General features: G+C 51.3%; 1 protein-coding gene across 6 annotated transcripts in view; it reads right to left on the bottom strand.

The window, feature by feature from the left end:
* Positions 1-612: 612 nt before the first annotated feature.
* The window catches only part of ZNF76 (zinc finger protein 76), a 33,876-nt gene continuing 18,657 nt past the window's right edge, over positions 613-15,831 (bottom strand). For 3 of the 6 annotated variants that reach the window (XM_045497993.1, XM_045497992.1, XM_045497994.1), the window contains 13 exons: positions 15,385-15,553; positions 10,159-10,239; positions 9,967-10,044; positions 8,350-8,549; positions 6,171-6,287; positions 5,753-5,828; positions 5,100-5,225; positions 4,819-4,998; positions 3,795-4,028; positions 3,538-3,701; positions 2,688-2,852; positions 2,059-2,172; positions 613-1,495 (listed from right to left, as the gene is read on the bottom strand). In XM_045497993.1, the coding sequence (XP_045353949.1) occupies positions 1,391-1,495; positions 2,059-2,172; positions 2,688-2,852; positions 3,538-3,701; positions 3,795-4,028; positions 4,819-4,998; positions 5,100-5,225; positions 5,753-5,828; positions 6,171-6,287; positions 8,350-8,549; positions 9,967-10,044; positions 10,159-10,239; positions 15,385-15,457 (1,713 nt within the window). In that variant the 5' untranslated portion in view covers positions 15,458-15,553 and the 3' untranslated portion in view covers positions 613-1,390. The other 3 variants (XM_045497996.1, XM_045497997.1, XM_045497995.1) reach the window with 3 other exon arrangements.

Raw genomic sequence — 15,831 nt, 5'->3', positions numbered from 1 at the left:
TTCCTCTGCATCCCTCCCTTCTCACCAGGCTGATCTGGTCCTCCCACACACTTTTCACTAGGGTCCAGTTGTGCCTTTGGGATTCCACAGCACAATCCCAGACACCTCAGTGGGCATCCCCAGAACTGGGACTTCAGCACTAGAGCAGATGAGTCATCAGAGACCTTCACTAGCCTTGGCAAAGGCACCTCCTACCCCCACTCCAATGTGGTACTTTGCCCACTTGGAGCAGCTGACCATATGCAGTGTGTGGATGTGGAGGTGGCTGGGCATGGAAGGGCTCTCCAGTACACGAGTTAAGGTATGAAAAACCAGAATTCTTCCAGTCAACCATCCTGATGCCTGAGATCCAACCAGAGCCTGGAAGCAGTGGTCCCACTGGTCCTGTTTGGCCCCCTGCAGCCTACCTGCTCTTTTGTGGGCAGAAAGCCACTGATAGCTGTTCAGGGCTTTTCTTACACCCGGGCTTCCTCCCACCTGTGCCCCTGGTGAGCCAGACCCAGAGGTCTGGCACTGAGGCTCAGTGGGGTTGTGCCAGGGATACAGGGCTAAGAGCCTGATTTGACCAGTCCTGGAACCAGAGACCAAAGCTGAAAGGAGGGAGGGAGGGACCCAGGTGGAAACTTGGAACTTTATTAAATACTCATTCACCCATTTGCCACCACCAACCAGAGCAGGAAAAAAAATTATCAAAATGGAATTTTAAAAAACCAAACCAAACAAATGAAACCCAATCCCCAGTATGTACAGGGCTAACTCCCTGCCTCTCTGCCACAGAGAGGACAGGGGGCAACTGGGGGCGGGTGGGGCTGGGCACCTTTTCTCCAGCCACAGGCCCCTGAGCAATTCTGACTATGATGGCAGGAAATCCCTGCTGCCAAATGGCCAGGCATCTTGGCAGTCCTCCAGGGAGGTGGTTATTGCTGGGAGGAGCAGGGCTGAGCCTGCTCTGCCCCTACTGGGCTGAAGAGCTGTCTGCCCCTTCCCCTGGTGGGCAGTGACCAGTCAGAATAGAGGACCAGTCCCCACAGCAGTCCCAATTGCCACCTGAGAAGGGGAGTGGACTGAGGGCAGGAAGGTTGTTCTCTGGAGGAAGGAGGGTGGGCACCCAGCTGATTCTGAGGGGAGGATGCCCCAGTGCAGCCTGGTGACCAGCTCGTCCTCTTTAGCTCCTGAGGATGACACACTCCCCCGATTCCAGCTGTTCGGTCTTCCTCTTGGGCAGGGCCCCTGGACCCTTCAGTGAGGCTGTTTTCCTGTCGCCTTCTCACCCTGGAGACCTATGTGGCCACCTTCTATGTGTCAGCCACAGCCCGGGCTCTTGGAAGCAAGGATGCCTGTGTGGCATGGCACCTTCTCCAACACGGTGTGGGACCCAGCCCCCTGGGACTCAGCAGCCGTTCTCGGGCTCTGTAGCCTCCAGGGTCACGGCCCCTTGCTGCATGGCAGCGGTGGCCACACTGATGGCCTCTTCTAAGGTCTGCTGCTCCTCCAGCTGTGGAGAAGGGGGTGGAGAAGGAAGGAGAGAATGAGACACTCCCCACTACAGTCTAGTGCTCGTCAGTATGTGGTCTACTTTTCTGAATCCCCTCCATCCACTCAGTGCCACATCCTGAGCAGTTAGTAGGGCCCCAATTAACAGGAAGTTCACTGACTAGAGTCCTAGCAGGCTAAGCGTGGCCAGGGAGCCACAGAATGGTCCATGGTCAGAGAGTTGGGCCTGATCACAGAAGGGAATGACTGGCTGGAGGGGACCTTAGTCATCATCTACTTTAGCCCCACTTGTTTTCCTGAGAAGAAACAGACACACGGAGAGACAAGGGATTTAGACGACCACGTGTGTTGCCATCGAAATTATTCTAAAGGCCAGAGGGGGCTTCACCACTCTGCTTCAGTCAAGAAAGAGCCTGAGACAGGTGTGTGGATGCAGGCAGAAAGGGATTTGTCTTCTGAAATGAGCTCTTTTTGAGCCGAATGCCCTTCTCTTCAACATCTCCACCTCATTCATTTCCCTCCCATCCTTATTCCTTTCTCAGGGTATTGGACCTCTACACCCACCTGCACCGCAATGTGCGTTCCGTTGGCTGTGGCCAACAGTGCCACCTGTTGGTGATGAAGGGATGCTACACTAGAGTCTTCGGCCACCACAGCCCCAGAGGTAATGATTGTAACCTGAAATATAAAAGAAGGTTTTCCTAACCCACCTACATTACTCTCCCTCCCCCAATCCAAATAAAAATGTCTTAAGCAAGGTGGCTAGGAACAAGCCAGAAAGGAATGGATAAAACCACTATAGGTCAGATTAATTAGCACAGGGCTCAGAGCTTAGTGAGATGGTATTTTTCTCTTAGAGGCAACTTAATTTAGGGATTTTTGAATCATAGAAGGTTAGAGCTGTCAAAGGCCCAATTAATCCCCTCATTTGGAAATGGACTGGTCCATGGAAAAGTGACTTGCCCATGATAGCAAGGCCAAGCAAATTAGAAGTAGATCAAGATTTAGAAACTGTCTCATGACCCCCCGTGAAACGCTTTTCAAGAGGAGAGTTGCTGATGGCCCAGAGGAGCCACGGGGGGAGTCTTGGTCCTGTAAAGAAGGCATGACTAAGTCAGCCTGCACCGCTGACCCACCCCACACAAAGGAAGGACAAGAGAACAAGAAACCCCAAGCAAACCGCCTGGTCATACGGGCTGCGTCTGCGTGCCATCAGCGCTGACCATGGTGACCGTATGTGTGCCAGATGTGGCAAGGTCATCGTCCTCACTGGGTATGGTGAGGGTGGTGCTGCTGTGCTGGGTCACCATGCTGATAGCGCTCCCCAGGGCCTGCAGGTCTTCCGGAGACAGGCTGACCTGCCGATAGGAAGGAAGATGAGCTGGCAGTGCAGCGGAAGGTTGTGTGAAAGCCCCTAGGTGGACATACCTGCTCTCCCAGACAAGGGTAGCTCACCAATAAGCTAGCCAATTAGCTTCAAGTTATAGAGGTGTAGGGGGACAGGGACAAGCGAGTAAAACAGGTCTCAGGTTGCAAAAAGCTGGCCACTTCTATTAATCACCACTTTGCCTTGGGACTCTGCTCCATGCAGTTTGGGGTCTCGACCCAATTTAATCCTCATGTCAACTCCAAAAGACAGAAGTGCACTTGACAGTGAGGGTGCTGACAAGGGTCATGTTATACTGCTGGCTAGAAACTCTAGCTTCCAGACTCCACGCCATGATCTGGCCCCCACATCAACATGCTTCTCTTGAGAAGGATATCCAAGTGACTCACTCAGACGATCAGGACCTGTCAGCCTCCATGTAAAGGGGAAGCTAGTAACTGCACTCTCAAAGTTCCAGAGGTTGAGGTGAAAGCATGAGGAGAAGAGGCTGGCTTACAAGACTGGCTACCCTCAGCCTCAGCTCCCTGAGATCCACAAGGCTAAAAAGAGAAACTGGGTAGAGGTGGGGCTGTCAGAACTTCGGGACTCCCCAGAGAGAGAGAGAGAGAGAGTACCAACCAGAGCGGCCCACCGCACTCCTACCCCAGGGCCTGTACCTGCTGGGCACCATCCTGAGTGATCAGAGCCACCTGGGGGGCCCCGTCCTCCTCGGTCACCATGGCCACTTGGGCTGGGATGGCATCACCTTCTTCTTTCACCTCCGAAAGGTAAGCAATGCGCGGTCGTTTGGGTGGCAGGCTCTCCTCGGCTGCACACGCGGCTAGGAGAGGAAAGCCTAGGCTTACATCTGCCACCCGGTGGCCGCGGGAGGCGTGGCTTGTCCCCACTCTCACCTCCTATCCACACCCCTCACCCTCGAGCTGCTGTTGCTCATAAAGGGCCTGCTCGCTCTCCTCCGTGGCCTCCAGCTCGCCGTGGGCGCTGCGCTTGTGCATGGCCAGGGTGGAGGTCTGCCGGTACGTCTTGCCGCAGGTGCTGCAGGTGTAGGGCTTGCAGTGTGTGTGCACCACATGGTGCTTATACAGGCTTGAGTACTCGGTGAAGCGCTTCCCGCAGCCTGGTACCGTGCAAACGTATGGCTTCTCCCCTGGGGACACTGAGCTGTGAGGGGGGTGGGAACTGGGGCTGGCAAGGGGAAAACTAAGGGGATGGGAGGGGGAAACAGGGCTGGTGGAGCGGGAGCCAGAGGGAGGGAGAGGGACTGACACCCAGGACTCTGAAAAGACACAGCTGGAGATAATGGCCAGTGGAACACAGAAGGGACAGAAGTGAGGGACCACTGAGCCCAGAGATGAGGTAGGGAGAAAATGGGGAGATGAGGGAAGGCTGGGTGAGTGAAGGCACTGGCGGGGGCCGCTGGGGGCTTGGAAAGTTGAAGGCTGTCAACAGAAGAGGCAGGAGATGGGGGTAACTGATGTTATCAGGTGTGATGGGAAAGTGAGGGGACACATGTGGCCGAGAGGTGACACAGAAGGCTGGATGAGGGATGTGACACTGGGGAGGGTGAGGATACACAGGAGTCATATGGACAGTGGAGGCGGTGAGGAGGTAGGGTGACATTTCACTCTGCTTTTCCCCCCTCACGACTGACCCTGGCCTTTCCCCAAGAGCTCAGGTGTGGGGAGCAGGCAGGGAGCTGAGAGAGCTAGCTGTATGTTGGACTTAACCAGGGAGGAACCGCTCACTTCAAGTGAGACCGTGGTTCTGGAGATATGGCCAGAACCACAGAACCCCCTCTCCCCACCCATGGGCCAGCCTGGACTGGCCAGCAGAAGGGCTCTGGGCTAGGAGCCGAGACCATTTCTCAGGTCAGAAAGCCTGTGGTTGAGGGGGCTGGGGCCTCAGAGGGGGTGCTTCTCGCATGCCAGCTGGCCCACCTGTATGGATGCGCACGTGATTCTTGTAGTTGGTGGCGCTGGTGAAGCCCCGGCCACAGTGGGGCTCGGGGCAGGTGTAGGGCCGCTCGCCTGTGTGGGTGCGCACATGTACCTTGCGGATATTTGATGTGGTGAAGGAGCGGCCACAGCCCTCAAAGGGGCATCGGAATGGGCGTTCACCTGTGGAAATGGGGTGGGTGAGGGGGACCGCTCAGGAAGGGAGGTTGTGCCAGAGTGAGGAGCTCCAGGTCCAAATGTGAAGAGGGCAGGGCCCAGCCTACCAGTGTGGGTCCGGACATGCTTCTGCAGGTCTCCTGAGGTCTTGAAGGCCTTGCTGCACAACTCCTCTGGGCACTTATATGGCTTCTCACCAGTGTGGGTGCGCACATGGCTCTTCAGCCCATATCCTGTCCACATGTGGGAGGGAGGGATGAGAAGAGGCTCTGTGGGGCCTCATCCTCCTCATTATCCTAATTCAGAGGTTCTCCACCTTAAGATCTGCTCCAGCCCTCCTCAGGCACAAGAAGCCTATGTCGACCTCTCTCCCAACCCAGCCTGGGCACATGAGAGGGGCTAGAAAAGCCCACATTTTCCTCTTCAGGGGAGCCAGTGCCAGTCTAGAACAAGGGTGTGAGAGCTACGGCTAAAGGTTTCAGAGGGGAAATGAAGGCCGGGGAGATGCAATGGACCAAATACCCCACAGCTGATGCAAGAGGTGGGGGTCTCTCTACCAAGCCCCCAGGCTCCTTTGGCTGGCCTGGCTTATGCTGCCTCTCACTTCCATAACCGGGTTTCTTCCAGAGACGGTACCCTACAAGACAGAGTGCTCTGACAGCAGTCTCTCCAGGAAGGCAGGAAATTCCCAAAGCGAATCTAGAACTCTCTGTCCTCAACGGGAAGCAGGCCACCTTTAGTCTTCTTCCAGGTAAGTTACCTGTGGCAAAGGCCTTTCCGCAGCTGGGGAAATCACACCTGTACGGACGGTCACCCGTGTGAGCTCTTTCATGCACCTGTGGGGACAAGCAACCATGGGATTCAGAGGGACGAGGGTAGGAATATGCTCTTTTGTTTTCTTTAGGGCTCAGAGCATCAGTACTGGCCACTACCTTTACTTTGCCTCTTTAGCTGAGAGGCCACCTCCTCCAGAGGGCACTCTCTGATTCTCTTCCTTCCTGCACATGTGTGTCACAGGCCCCTGGGCTGACATTTCTGTACACTCATACCTTCCTTCCAGTAGCCAGTGAGAAACTTGAGAGCAAGGACTCGTTCTAGTTAACACAGGAAGGTGAAATTACAGCCTGGGTGGGGCAGGGGGGAACAGCAAGGCTGAAAGCTGTGTGTGACAACCTTACCTTTAAGTGATGAGCAGTGGTGTAGAGACGCCCACAGCCCTTGTAGCCACAGCGGAATGCTCTGTCCCCAACCTGCTGTCCTTTGCCATTATGGGGAGCCTGGCTGTCATGCAGAACCTGAGGAAAAAAATCTTGAGGTTCCTGTATGTATTCTCTCTCTTCAATGATGAGAGGGAAGAGGTAGGATATAGGGCCCAGCTGACAGCTCATAACCCAATAAATAGGGTTAAACCTGCCAGAGGGAGAAGGGCAACCTGGGATGACAGATCCAGACAGACAGGAAATACACAATGAAGCACCCTACAGAACAAACAGGGCTGGCATGTGAAATCACCACCCATCTCTAATAGACAGAGGGAGGGCTAAATGTCACAGGGGCATGACAGCTATGGAAGAAAGGGCATCCCCTAGACAGCTAGGGTAAGGTGGCCTTTCAGGCCACCCCCGAGTGAGGCTGAGATTCAGCAGCCCCCACTTTTGGCCACACACACTTCAGAGGCCACAGCTCTGGACAGTGTTATCCTCTGATGGGAGGAGACCCCTCCCTCCCAGTGGGAAACCTGTGCTCAGAATGGGCATTCACAAGGGGCCTGCTGTGGGGATGAACTCACCTGGGCTCACCAGAGTGAGGTGACCATAAGCAGCAAGCTGCAGAAGTGCCCAGGGCAGGCCAAGGCAGGGGCCTGCAGGTCCTCGCCAGAAGTCTAAGCTCTAACTATAGCCCCCAGCTGACGGGCAAGTCCTTCTCTGTCATGTCTACTGGGAACATTGCTAAAGCCACCTGCTTCACACCAGCCTCGGGCCTCAGGGAGCCTTCACTGCTCTTCTGCTCTCCTGGGCCAGATCCTGTAGGGACTGTCCCTTAGTATTTGTTTCTGGGACACTTTGGCCTTCCCGGGAGCACCCGAAACAGAACTCTGGAAGTTATGGGGAGTAGGGGGCAGATGGGTGAGGCCAAATTCATGGCAAGGTCTGTCTAGTCAGCTCCAGGTCTGGAGGTCAAGCAGCTGACAAAATTTCATGGACACTTAAGCAGCTGGTGAGTGGTGGGGGAGTGTCACAGGCAGCCAGGCCTGCTTGGCGGGCTAACCCACTCAGGTGTTTGGAGTTCCCATGTCTCACTTGCTCTCAAGGGAATCAAGGAACTTCAGGGTTGGAAGTGACCTCTGAAGTCATCTAGCTCTATCTCATCCTCCCAGAGGAACGAGCTGAGGCCTAGGAGTGGAATGACTTGCTCAAGGTTAGACTAGGCAGAGGCAGAGCCAGCATGGATCTCAGGGCTCATGACTCAAAGCCCAGTTGTCTTTCTAACAGCAGCAAGTCTCAAATATGGCTTCTAAAATACACCACAGGGAACGGTGGCAGGAGTGGGCGTAGCCCTAAGTGGTCCGCTCTAAACTTTTGTGCTTCATTTTGAAAAGACAAGAGAATTTCTTCTCCTTTAACACAGCCACATAGTTTTATTATAAAAACAACTCACCCCAGTCTTTGGGTAACACTAGTGCTCCAGGGAGCCCCACTGTGTCCACCCTGAGGCTCTACAGCTCATCCTAGCGAGGCTGCACTCCAGTTTGGCATGCTCAGAGATCTCTGTGCCCTCTTCCCCAATGGGCAGGACCCTAGCTCCCACTGAGAGAGCGCTGACTGTTGACACTGGGAGAGCCAAGATCCTTTTCCCTCACAGCTAAGCTACTGTGTGGGCCTTGTGTTCCAAGAAGCTCAGGTGCTCTGTTGCATCTGCTCTTGTCATTGCCTACTGAGGTTATTTTTCCAAATGGCTAAGTGAGTTGCAGAGAAGAAATAAATACCAGAACATCTGACCTCAGTGGCCTGGAAAACTATTAAAAGTCACTGGCAAGGGCATTCTCAGTACAGAGGATTATTACAACAGCAAAAGTGAAGCTGGGTCTAAATTGCCACTATACAGATGGCACCAATTCTTACAGCCGCCTTCCCTCTGCAGAAGCATCATAAGCCAGGGCAAGTGTCAACAGCTGTTGGTAGCCCCATGTTATGCACACCCTGGATGGTGATGTAAGAGATGAGTCGGGGAGGCAGGGTGGAGGGACAAAGGGGGTAGCTCAGGCCATGCCCAAGCACAGGATGGCCCTCATCCCCTAGGGTGGTGGCAGTTTTGGCCAAGGGAGCTGATGGGCAGCATCAGGCTTTGTGAGCTCACCTTGCTGGCATACTGCTCCAGGGCCACCACTGTGTCTGCGCTGAAGCCCTCATCGTCCTCTGCGGCCAGGTCCTCCAAGCCCACCTCTGTCTGCACGGCCAGGATGGCGCTGTCTGACGGCACAGCCACGGGGTGATGAATGTAGGCAGTGGAGCCGTCTTCCAGCTGGACGGCCTCCAGGGCACTGGGGTCATAGCCCTCTGCAGGGAACACGTGGTTAGCCCAGATGCTGCACAAGGGCAAGAGATACAGCTGGGACCCTGGCTTTAAGGTAACGAGAGGTACATATACCAAGGAAGGTTTCAGCATCTCCTGGTCCCTCACCTTGGTGATTCACTCTGGCTGGCCCTCCTTCTGGGGCCACCTCTCCTGAGGACAAGGTCTCCTATGGGGCACTGACTGGGAACTCACAGGCCCCATGAGGACCTGAGGGGACCATCATCATCTTGGCCTAGATGACCCTAAGAACCTCCTAACATCACCTCCTCTAATTCTCTCCAGGCAGCACAGCATCCAGAGGGATCTCTGCAGGACACATATGAGATCGTGTTATCAGATGGTTCAACCACTTCCCACTGGTCTCAGGATAAAGACCAACAATAAAGCCCTTATCTTGACACTCAAGGCCCAGTGCACTGGCCCCCGCCTCTCTCATCTTACCCACCCCCCTCCCCTACCTTCTGGCCTTCAGCAGTTCCTTCAAACATGACATTCTTCCTCCTCCCATCTCTGAGCCTCACACGCTGTTCCTTCCTTCTCTTGGGAGTACAGAACCCTTCCTGCCATCCCTCTTCCCCCAGCTACGTCTACCCTTTAGCTCTCAGCCCAAGCATCACTTCCTCAGAGAAGCCCTCCCTGAGCTGGATCTCCACTTGGGATGATCTGTTTATTGGTGACAGCATGTCTCACTTCTGTTTCCTACACTCGACTCTAGAAGAGCAGGGACTGTCTGCCTTTGTCCTCTCTTATACACTCCACACCTAGCACAATGCCTGGCATGCAGTACTTGCTCAAAAAACTACTTGTAGAAGGAATAAACCGTTATTCCTCATTACCTTAGAGGCTTCAGTCTTTTTTCTTTTTTTTTTTTAATATTTATTTTTGAGACAGAGCGAGAGACAGAGTGCAAATGGCAGAGGGACAGACAGAGGGAGACACAGAATCTGAAGTGGGCTCCAGACCCCAAGCTGTCAGCACAGAGCCTGATGCGGGGCTCAAACTCACCAACAGTGAGATCATGACCTGAGCCGAAGTTGGACGCTTAACCGACTGAGCCACTCAGGCGCCCCAGAGGCTTCAGTCTTAAATGTCAGTTAAGTTTTTATTCTTGGTCTTGGATCACGTCCTTGGGTCCTGTTTAAAGCCCTAAGACTTTGTGGCTGTGCTAGAGCTAAAGCTGCCATTGAGGCCCATGCTATTGAGCCCCAAGGCTCAGTTTCCCGGAGGCAGAAACAGCCGCTGATATAGTCTGGACCAGGGAAGGTAAACGAGACCAGGGAGGGTAGGCGAGACAGCTAATCCAGGTGAGTTTAGGACTATAGCTCCCATGTCTATGCCTCGACCTCTGCCAATTATGCCTCCCTTCCTTCCTGCCACTCACGGTGACTGTGACCCCACCTTTGGGTGTGCGGTGTATGTAGGCCATGCTGCCATCTTCCAGCTGCACAGGTTGTCCATCCTCAAAGGAAAGAGTTTCTGTAATGAGAGCAATGCTTGCCTTTCTCTGGAGCTTGGTGCCTGGGTAGGGTCCCTCAGTGGGGGCTGCCTGGCCTCCCTCCATCCGGCAGAGGTGCCTTGGCATGCTCTCACCTTTCTGCACCGTCACTTGGTGAATGTATGCAGTGGTCCCATCCTCAAGCTGGATCACCTGCCCTTCAAGCAGCTTCTCTCCTGTGAAGGTGGAAATGGAGAGAAGCAGATTAGGCCCCAAAGAGGTGGGAGGGACACCTGCCTGCTTCTAGAAGAGGCCTGCTTGAGGCATAGTCTGCCTGTCTAAGCACAGGTAACATGTCCCCTGCTCCCTGCTTCCCTGGGCCCCAGAGGTACTACACATGAAGACATCTCACCACGAGGAACCTAATAGCTTCCAACAGAATCCTTTCTTCTCACTCAAGGAGGAGCAACTTCATTTATTATTCTATCCATGCCCGGTGAAGTGGGGACTTCCAACCTAGTAGTAAGTTTCTGAGACTGATCTAGAGAACAAAGAATGCCCTGAAAAATACATTCCTCGTCTGCCACTGTGGCACCATGCCCAGAACTAGACCTTCTAATAAGGCAGTATAGCTTAGAGGTATAGTATACCTCTAATAAGGCAGTATAACTTAACTATATAGTTATACTATAACTATAACTATATAGTATAGTTATATACTATAGTAGAACTTAGTATAGCTATATACTTGAGTATAGCTCAAGTTCCTTGAGACCAGGAACCCTCCCTGGTCTCGCTTACCTTCCCTGGTCCAGACTATATCAGCGGCTGTTTCTGTCTCCGGGAAACTGAGCCTTGGGGCTCAATAGCGTGGGCCTCAAGTATAATGCATGCTTACCTGCATGCACTCTCTTTCTCAAAATAAAGAAAGAAATAAAAAAAAAGAAAGAAAAAAGAAAAAAGAAAAAAAAGCAAATGGCTCTGGAACTGTCCAGGCCTCCTGGGTTTGAATTTCAGCTTTGCCTCTTTTTTTTTTTTTTTTTTTCAACGTTTATTTATTTTTGGGACAGAGAGAGACAGAGCATGAACGGGGGAGGGGCAGAGAGAGAGGGAGACACAGAATCGGAAACAGGCTCCAGGCTCTGAGCCATCAGCCCAGAGCCCGACGTGGGGCTCGAACTCACGGACCGCAAGATCGTGACCTGGCTGAAGTCGGACGCTTAACCGACTGCGCCACCCAGGCGCCCCTCAGCTTTGCCTCTTAACAGCTTAATAGCTGTGTGTTCTTAGACAGTTTATTTAACCTCTCTGTGCCTTAGTTTTCTTCTCTTCAAATGAGGATTAAAAACTGTGTCTTCACTGGGTTGCTGTGAGGGTTAAATGAGTTAATGAGTAGAAGACAGTGACAGGAACATGGTCAGCCCTCAGTAAGTCTGTTTTTATCATCATAAACCCAATCTGCATTTTTGAAGGAATAGAAAATAAAGCAACAGGGAGCTTATGTGTGAATGCAGCTGTCATGCTACTGCGTATCCTCTAGGTCTTATTCCATTGCTGCTGTGGGGAATGTCTCCTTCATTCACCTCCGACATTTTTTCTTCTTTTCTCAAGTAGGCTTCGCACCCAGTGCGGAGCCCAATGTAGGGCTTGAACTCACCACCCTGAGAACAAGAGTTGGACGAGTAACTGACTGAGCCACCCAGGCTCCCTGACCTCTGACATTTTCCTTTCAATTTTCTTATAAAAAGAAAAACAAACCCGACTCACCTAAGGCAACCAGCAAGCAGTATAGAATGTAACAAGACTCCAGAGTTCCTGAGATATTTCCCATCTGTTATCTCAGATGCTTACTGGGGAGCATCTCTAAGAGCAACGGACTCTTCTGTTTAGAAGTAGAATTAGGCCTCTCCTCACGTCCAGTGAATTTCCAAGGGGACGAGGGGGAAAGAGTGAGAAAGGGAGGAAGGGAGAGGGAAGAGTTCATGCCAAGTGGTTTGCTTATTCCTTTCTTCCCGAGCTTCAGGTTTAGGAATTTGAGTTCTTATGATGTGGGAAAAGGACCAGGCAGCTGCTTCTGGCCCAACTCTCTGCTGCCTCCCCCGTCAGAAGAATCCCCAAAGTTGCCTCCACACTGAGTCTTCTCGGGTCTGTAACCAATAGTTCTACAAGCCAGCCAAAGACAGGTAAGGCAGAGACAAAGGTTAAGAAGTAGGAGAAAGGCAGTTAGGGTGAGGGAGTGGGATCCCCCACTTCCCTCCCACCAGGAAGCCGTGGGCTTCCCCGCATCTAACACTTTATTTGTTGTGGCAAGGGCACCGCACTTGGGGTTCCGAGAGCATTAGCAGAACTTCTGCTAGTACAGTGGCTATTGCTTCAAGGCAGGAGACAAAAGGTTGAGGAAAGTTATTGGAGAAAAGGTTTCAACCTAGAATCACCTCTCATACCAGAGACAATGGGGAGAGCCAGGGGCAGGGAGAGCAGTTCACATCCCACCTCATATCCCATTATGGAGAGGTGACCATATGTTCCTGTTTGCCTGGAACGGTTTCAGTGCATTTTTATTCATAGCACACTCTTCCACCCTCAAAAGTGTTGGGCCTGAATAACACGTTTTATGCCTACCCTAATTACAGATAAGTCTCATAAAATTTCAGGGCTTCCTGCTGCCTAAGCTGGACTCAGAAGGAGCTGCCTGCCAACAAAGATGAAAGCACCCTGGTCAAGAGCTTCAGAGGAGCTCACCAGGCAGAGAGATGCCTTTTAGAACAGTGTGGTTCCAGCTCCAGAAGGCCAGCACGACCCTCAGGAGTGTGCAATCTGTTGTGTGTGAGTCTGCGTACACACACATGCACACATTGCAGCACCGTGCAGGAGCCAGAGAACAGGTACGGGAGAAAGCTATAAATGGGGAGGTGGGGGAGGCAAAGAGACCCAGACATAAGAAAAGAGGGTGGCTTTTTCAGGCCAAGTGCGGCCACTTGTTTTTTATTCATTCACTCGACCATTAATTCACAGCAGAAGATCAAGTCACGAGAAATAATTGGGTCTGTGCAGCAGCCACAGCCATGTCTATACTTCCTAAGTTCTTCCATCCCACTGAGACTGTAGCGGAGGGGCAACATCTGTGATGGGAAGTCTGCAAACACACAGTTTTGGGCTTCAAAAGTATTCCAGGCACACCTGGGTAGCTCAGTCCATTGAACATCCGATTTCGGCTCAGGTCATGATTTCATGGTTCGTGGGTTCAAGCCTCACATTGGGCTCTGCACTGACAGCATGGAGCCTGCCTTGGGATTCTCTCTCTTCTTTCTCTGCCCCTCCCCGACTTGTGCTTTCTCTCCCTCTCAAAATAAATAAATAAACTCTAAACAAACAAACAAAAAAAAGGTATTACAGGAGCACCTGGGTGGCTCAGTTGGTTAAGTGTCCAACTTTGGCTCAGGTCATGATCTTAGTTCGTGAGTTCGGGCCCCGCATCAGACTCTTTGCTGTGAGCACAGAGCCTGCTTCAGATCCTCTGTCCCCACCTCTCTGCCCTTTTTCTGCTTGTGCTCTCTTTAAAAAATAAACATTAAAAAAAAAAGTATTCCAGACAAGTTCCACTCTCCAGAAAACAAAGCCAACCAGACCCACACATCATAGACAGTTCTTGACAAACAACCTTTCCAGAAGGCAACCCTTCCCCCCATATTGTCATATGGAAAGAGCTTGCTGATGAGATTAAGGGGCCTCTTTGTCGTCATCAGGAAGCAGACAATTTAAAATAAAATTAACAAACAATTTATCTGTACACTTGGAAATTAAAACACACTTTCACAATGTATTGAAACGAAGGAGGGTGATGTTGTAATGACAGTCCTTCATGAGGATGTTCAGAGTCTAAATTTATTTTGAGAGAGAGTGCGCTCGCATGCGCGAGAGCAAGTGGGGGAGGGGCACAGAGAGAGGGAGACAATCCCAAGCAGACTCTTTACTGTCAGTACAGAGCCAACGTGGGGCTCGAAATCACAAACCATGAGATCATGACCTGAGCTGAAGTCAAGAGTTGGATGCTTAACTGACTGCGCCACCCAGGCGTCCCCCCCAATCACAGAGTCTAGAAGAGGCAAAATAAAGGATAGGAACAAGGCAATGTTTGCCCAGTGCTGTCCAAGGCAGGCCATCTGGTGGGCCTGAGAATGCAGGTGGGAAAGGAGGCTGTCATGACTGTGCATCGGCTCTGCCCTTCAATGACAGTCAGTTCTCACTCCATGTCCACCTTGATTTTCAGTTCCTTGAGAATTGAATTTCAGGTGAATCCAAATTTCAGATAAACAATAAAGTCTTTTTTTTTAGTGTTTAGTGTTATTATTTTACTATTTTTAAATATTTATTTATTTTTGAGACAGAGAGAGAGCAAGCATGTTCAAACAGGGGAGGGGGACAGAGGATCCAAAGTGGGCTCTGCACTGATAGCAGAGAGCCTGATACGGGGCTCAAACTCACAAACCACATGGCCTGAGCTGAAGTTGGATGCTTAATCAATTGAGTCACCCAGGTGCCCCTATTTTACTATTTTTAGTATTCTGTCCCATGTTTACAAATATCCATCCCATTCAGCATTTGGCACATACTTGTACTACCAAATTATTCATTGTTTATCTGTAATTCAAATTTTTTATTTTATTTTTTAAATATTTTTATTTATTTTTGAGAGAGAGACAGAGAGGGAGAGAAAGAGTGCAAGTGGGGGAGGAGCAGAGAGAGAGGGAGACACAGAATCTGAAGCAGGCTCCAGGCTCTGAACTGTCAGCACAGAGTCCCACACGGGGCTCAAACTCAGTGACCCACGAGATCATGACCTGAGCCAAAGTCAGACGCTCAATGACCGAGCCACCCAGGCTCCCGTTTATCTGCAACTCAAATTCAATGGTATACCCCGTATTTTTATTCCCGGAAACCTGAGTGGGGCCTAAGGCATGAGATCTATAACTGGGTGTCCCCCTCTGTGCCTAACCTTGCTTGAAATAAAATAAACTGCTTCTAGAAAGTACTGAGAAACTGGACAGGGAATTATTTGAAGAGCAGGAAGTTATAACCACAACTGTGTTCATTCGTTTCCACAGGTTTTATGAACTACTCTTCACATGTAAGGAATCCTGCCCTCCAGAGGTCTTGGTTGCTGCAGCTGGGCTAGTCTGATTTTCTAGGCTGGCCTGCCTGGATGGCACTTTATTTTAAAGCATTCCCTTTTTGCCAATTACCTCAAGAAATTCTCATGCAGAGTAAGCTGTGGCATGCAGGTGGGAGGACAGAGTGGGGGTAAGACTCTTAGAAGGGGACACTCCTCTCCAGAGGCTGGGGGAAAGGGCAGGATTCTGAGGTACCTGGAAATAACGCACCTTTGACAGCTTGCTGGACATAGGCTGTCGTCCCATCACTGAGGGTCACCGTCTGCAGCCCCAAGCTCTCCATGGCAAACTGCTACTTGTATACTCAGACATGAAGTTGGCTTCTGGCCAGCACCAAGAGCCACAGCTGAGGTCAGAGATTTCCTTCTGGGTCACAAGTCTGAGAAAATGGACAGTCAAATTATGAGTTGTATACCTTCCTCCTGCTACAAGGATCTACAAGGAAAGAGTGGATGAGGCCAGCCAAGAAGAAAAAGAGATGAATTCTTCCAAGTATACAACCATGTTGGTTTTTTATGAAGAAGGTTCAAAACATACCTATTTAAGAATTCTTAAAGTTGAGCACACAACAGAAGCACACCAAACTGTTTGTAAAACCCACTTTTTTTTTTTTCTTTCTGAAGTTTACTTATTTATTTTGAGAGAGGGAAAGAGTGA

Source organism: Leopardus geoffroyi, chromosome B2, assembly GCF_018350155.1.
Source record: "Leopardus geoffroyi isolate Oge1 chromosome B2, O.geoffroyi_Oge1_pat1.0, whole genome shotgun sequence".
NCBI lineage: Eukaryota > Metazoa > Chordata > Mammalia > Carnivora > Felidae > Leopardus > Leopardus geoffroyi.
This window is presented reverse-complemented; position numbering and strand designations above follow the sequence as displayed.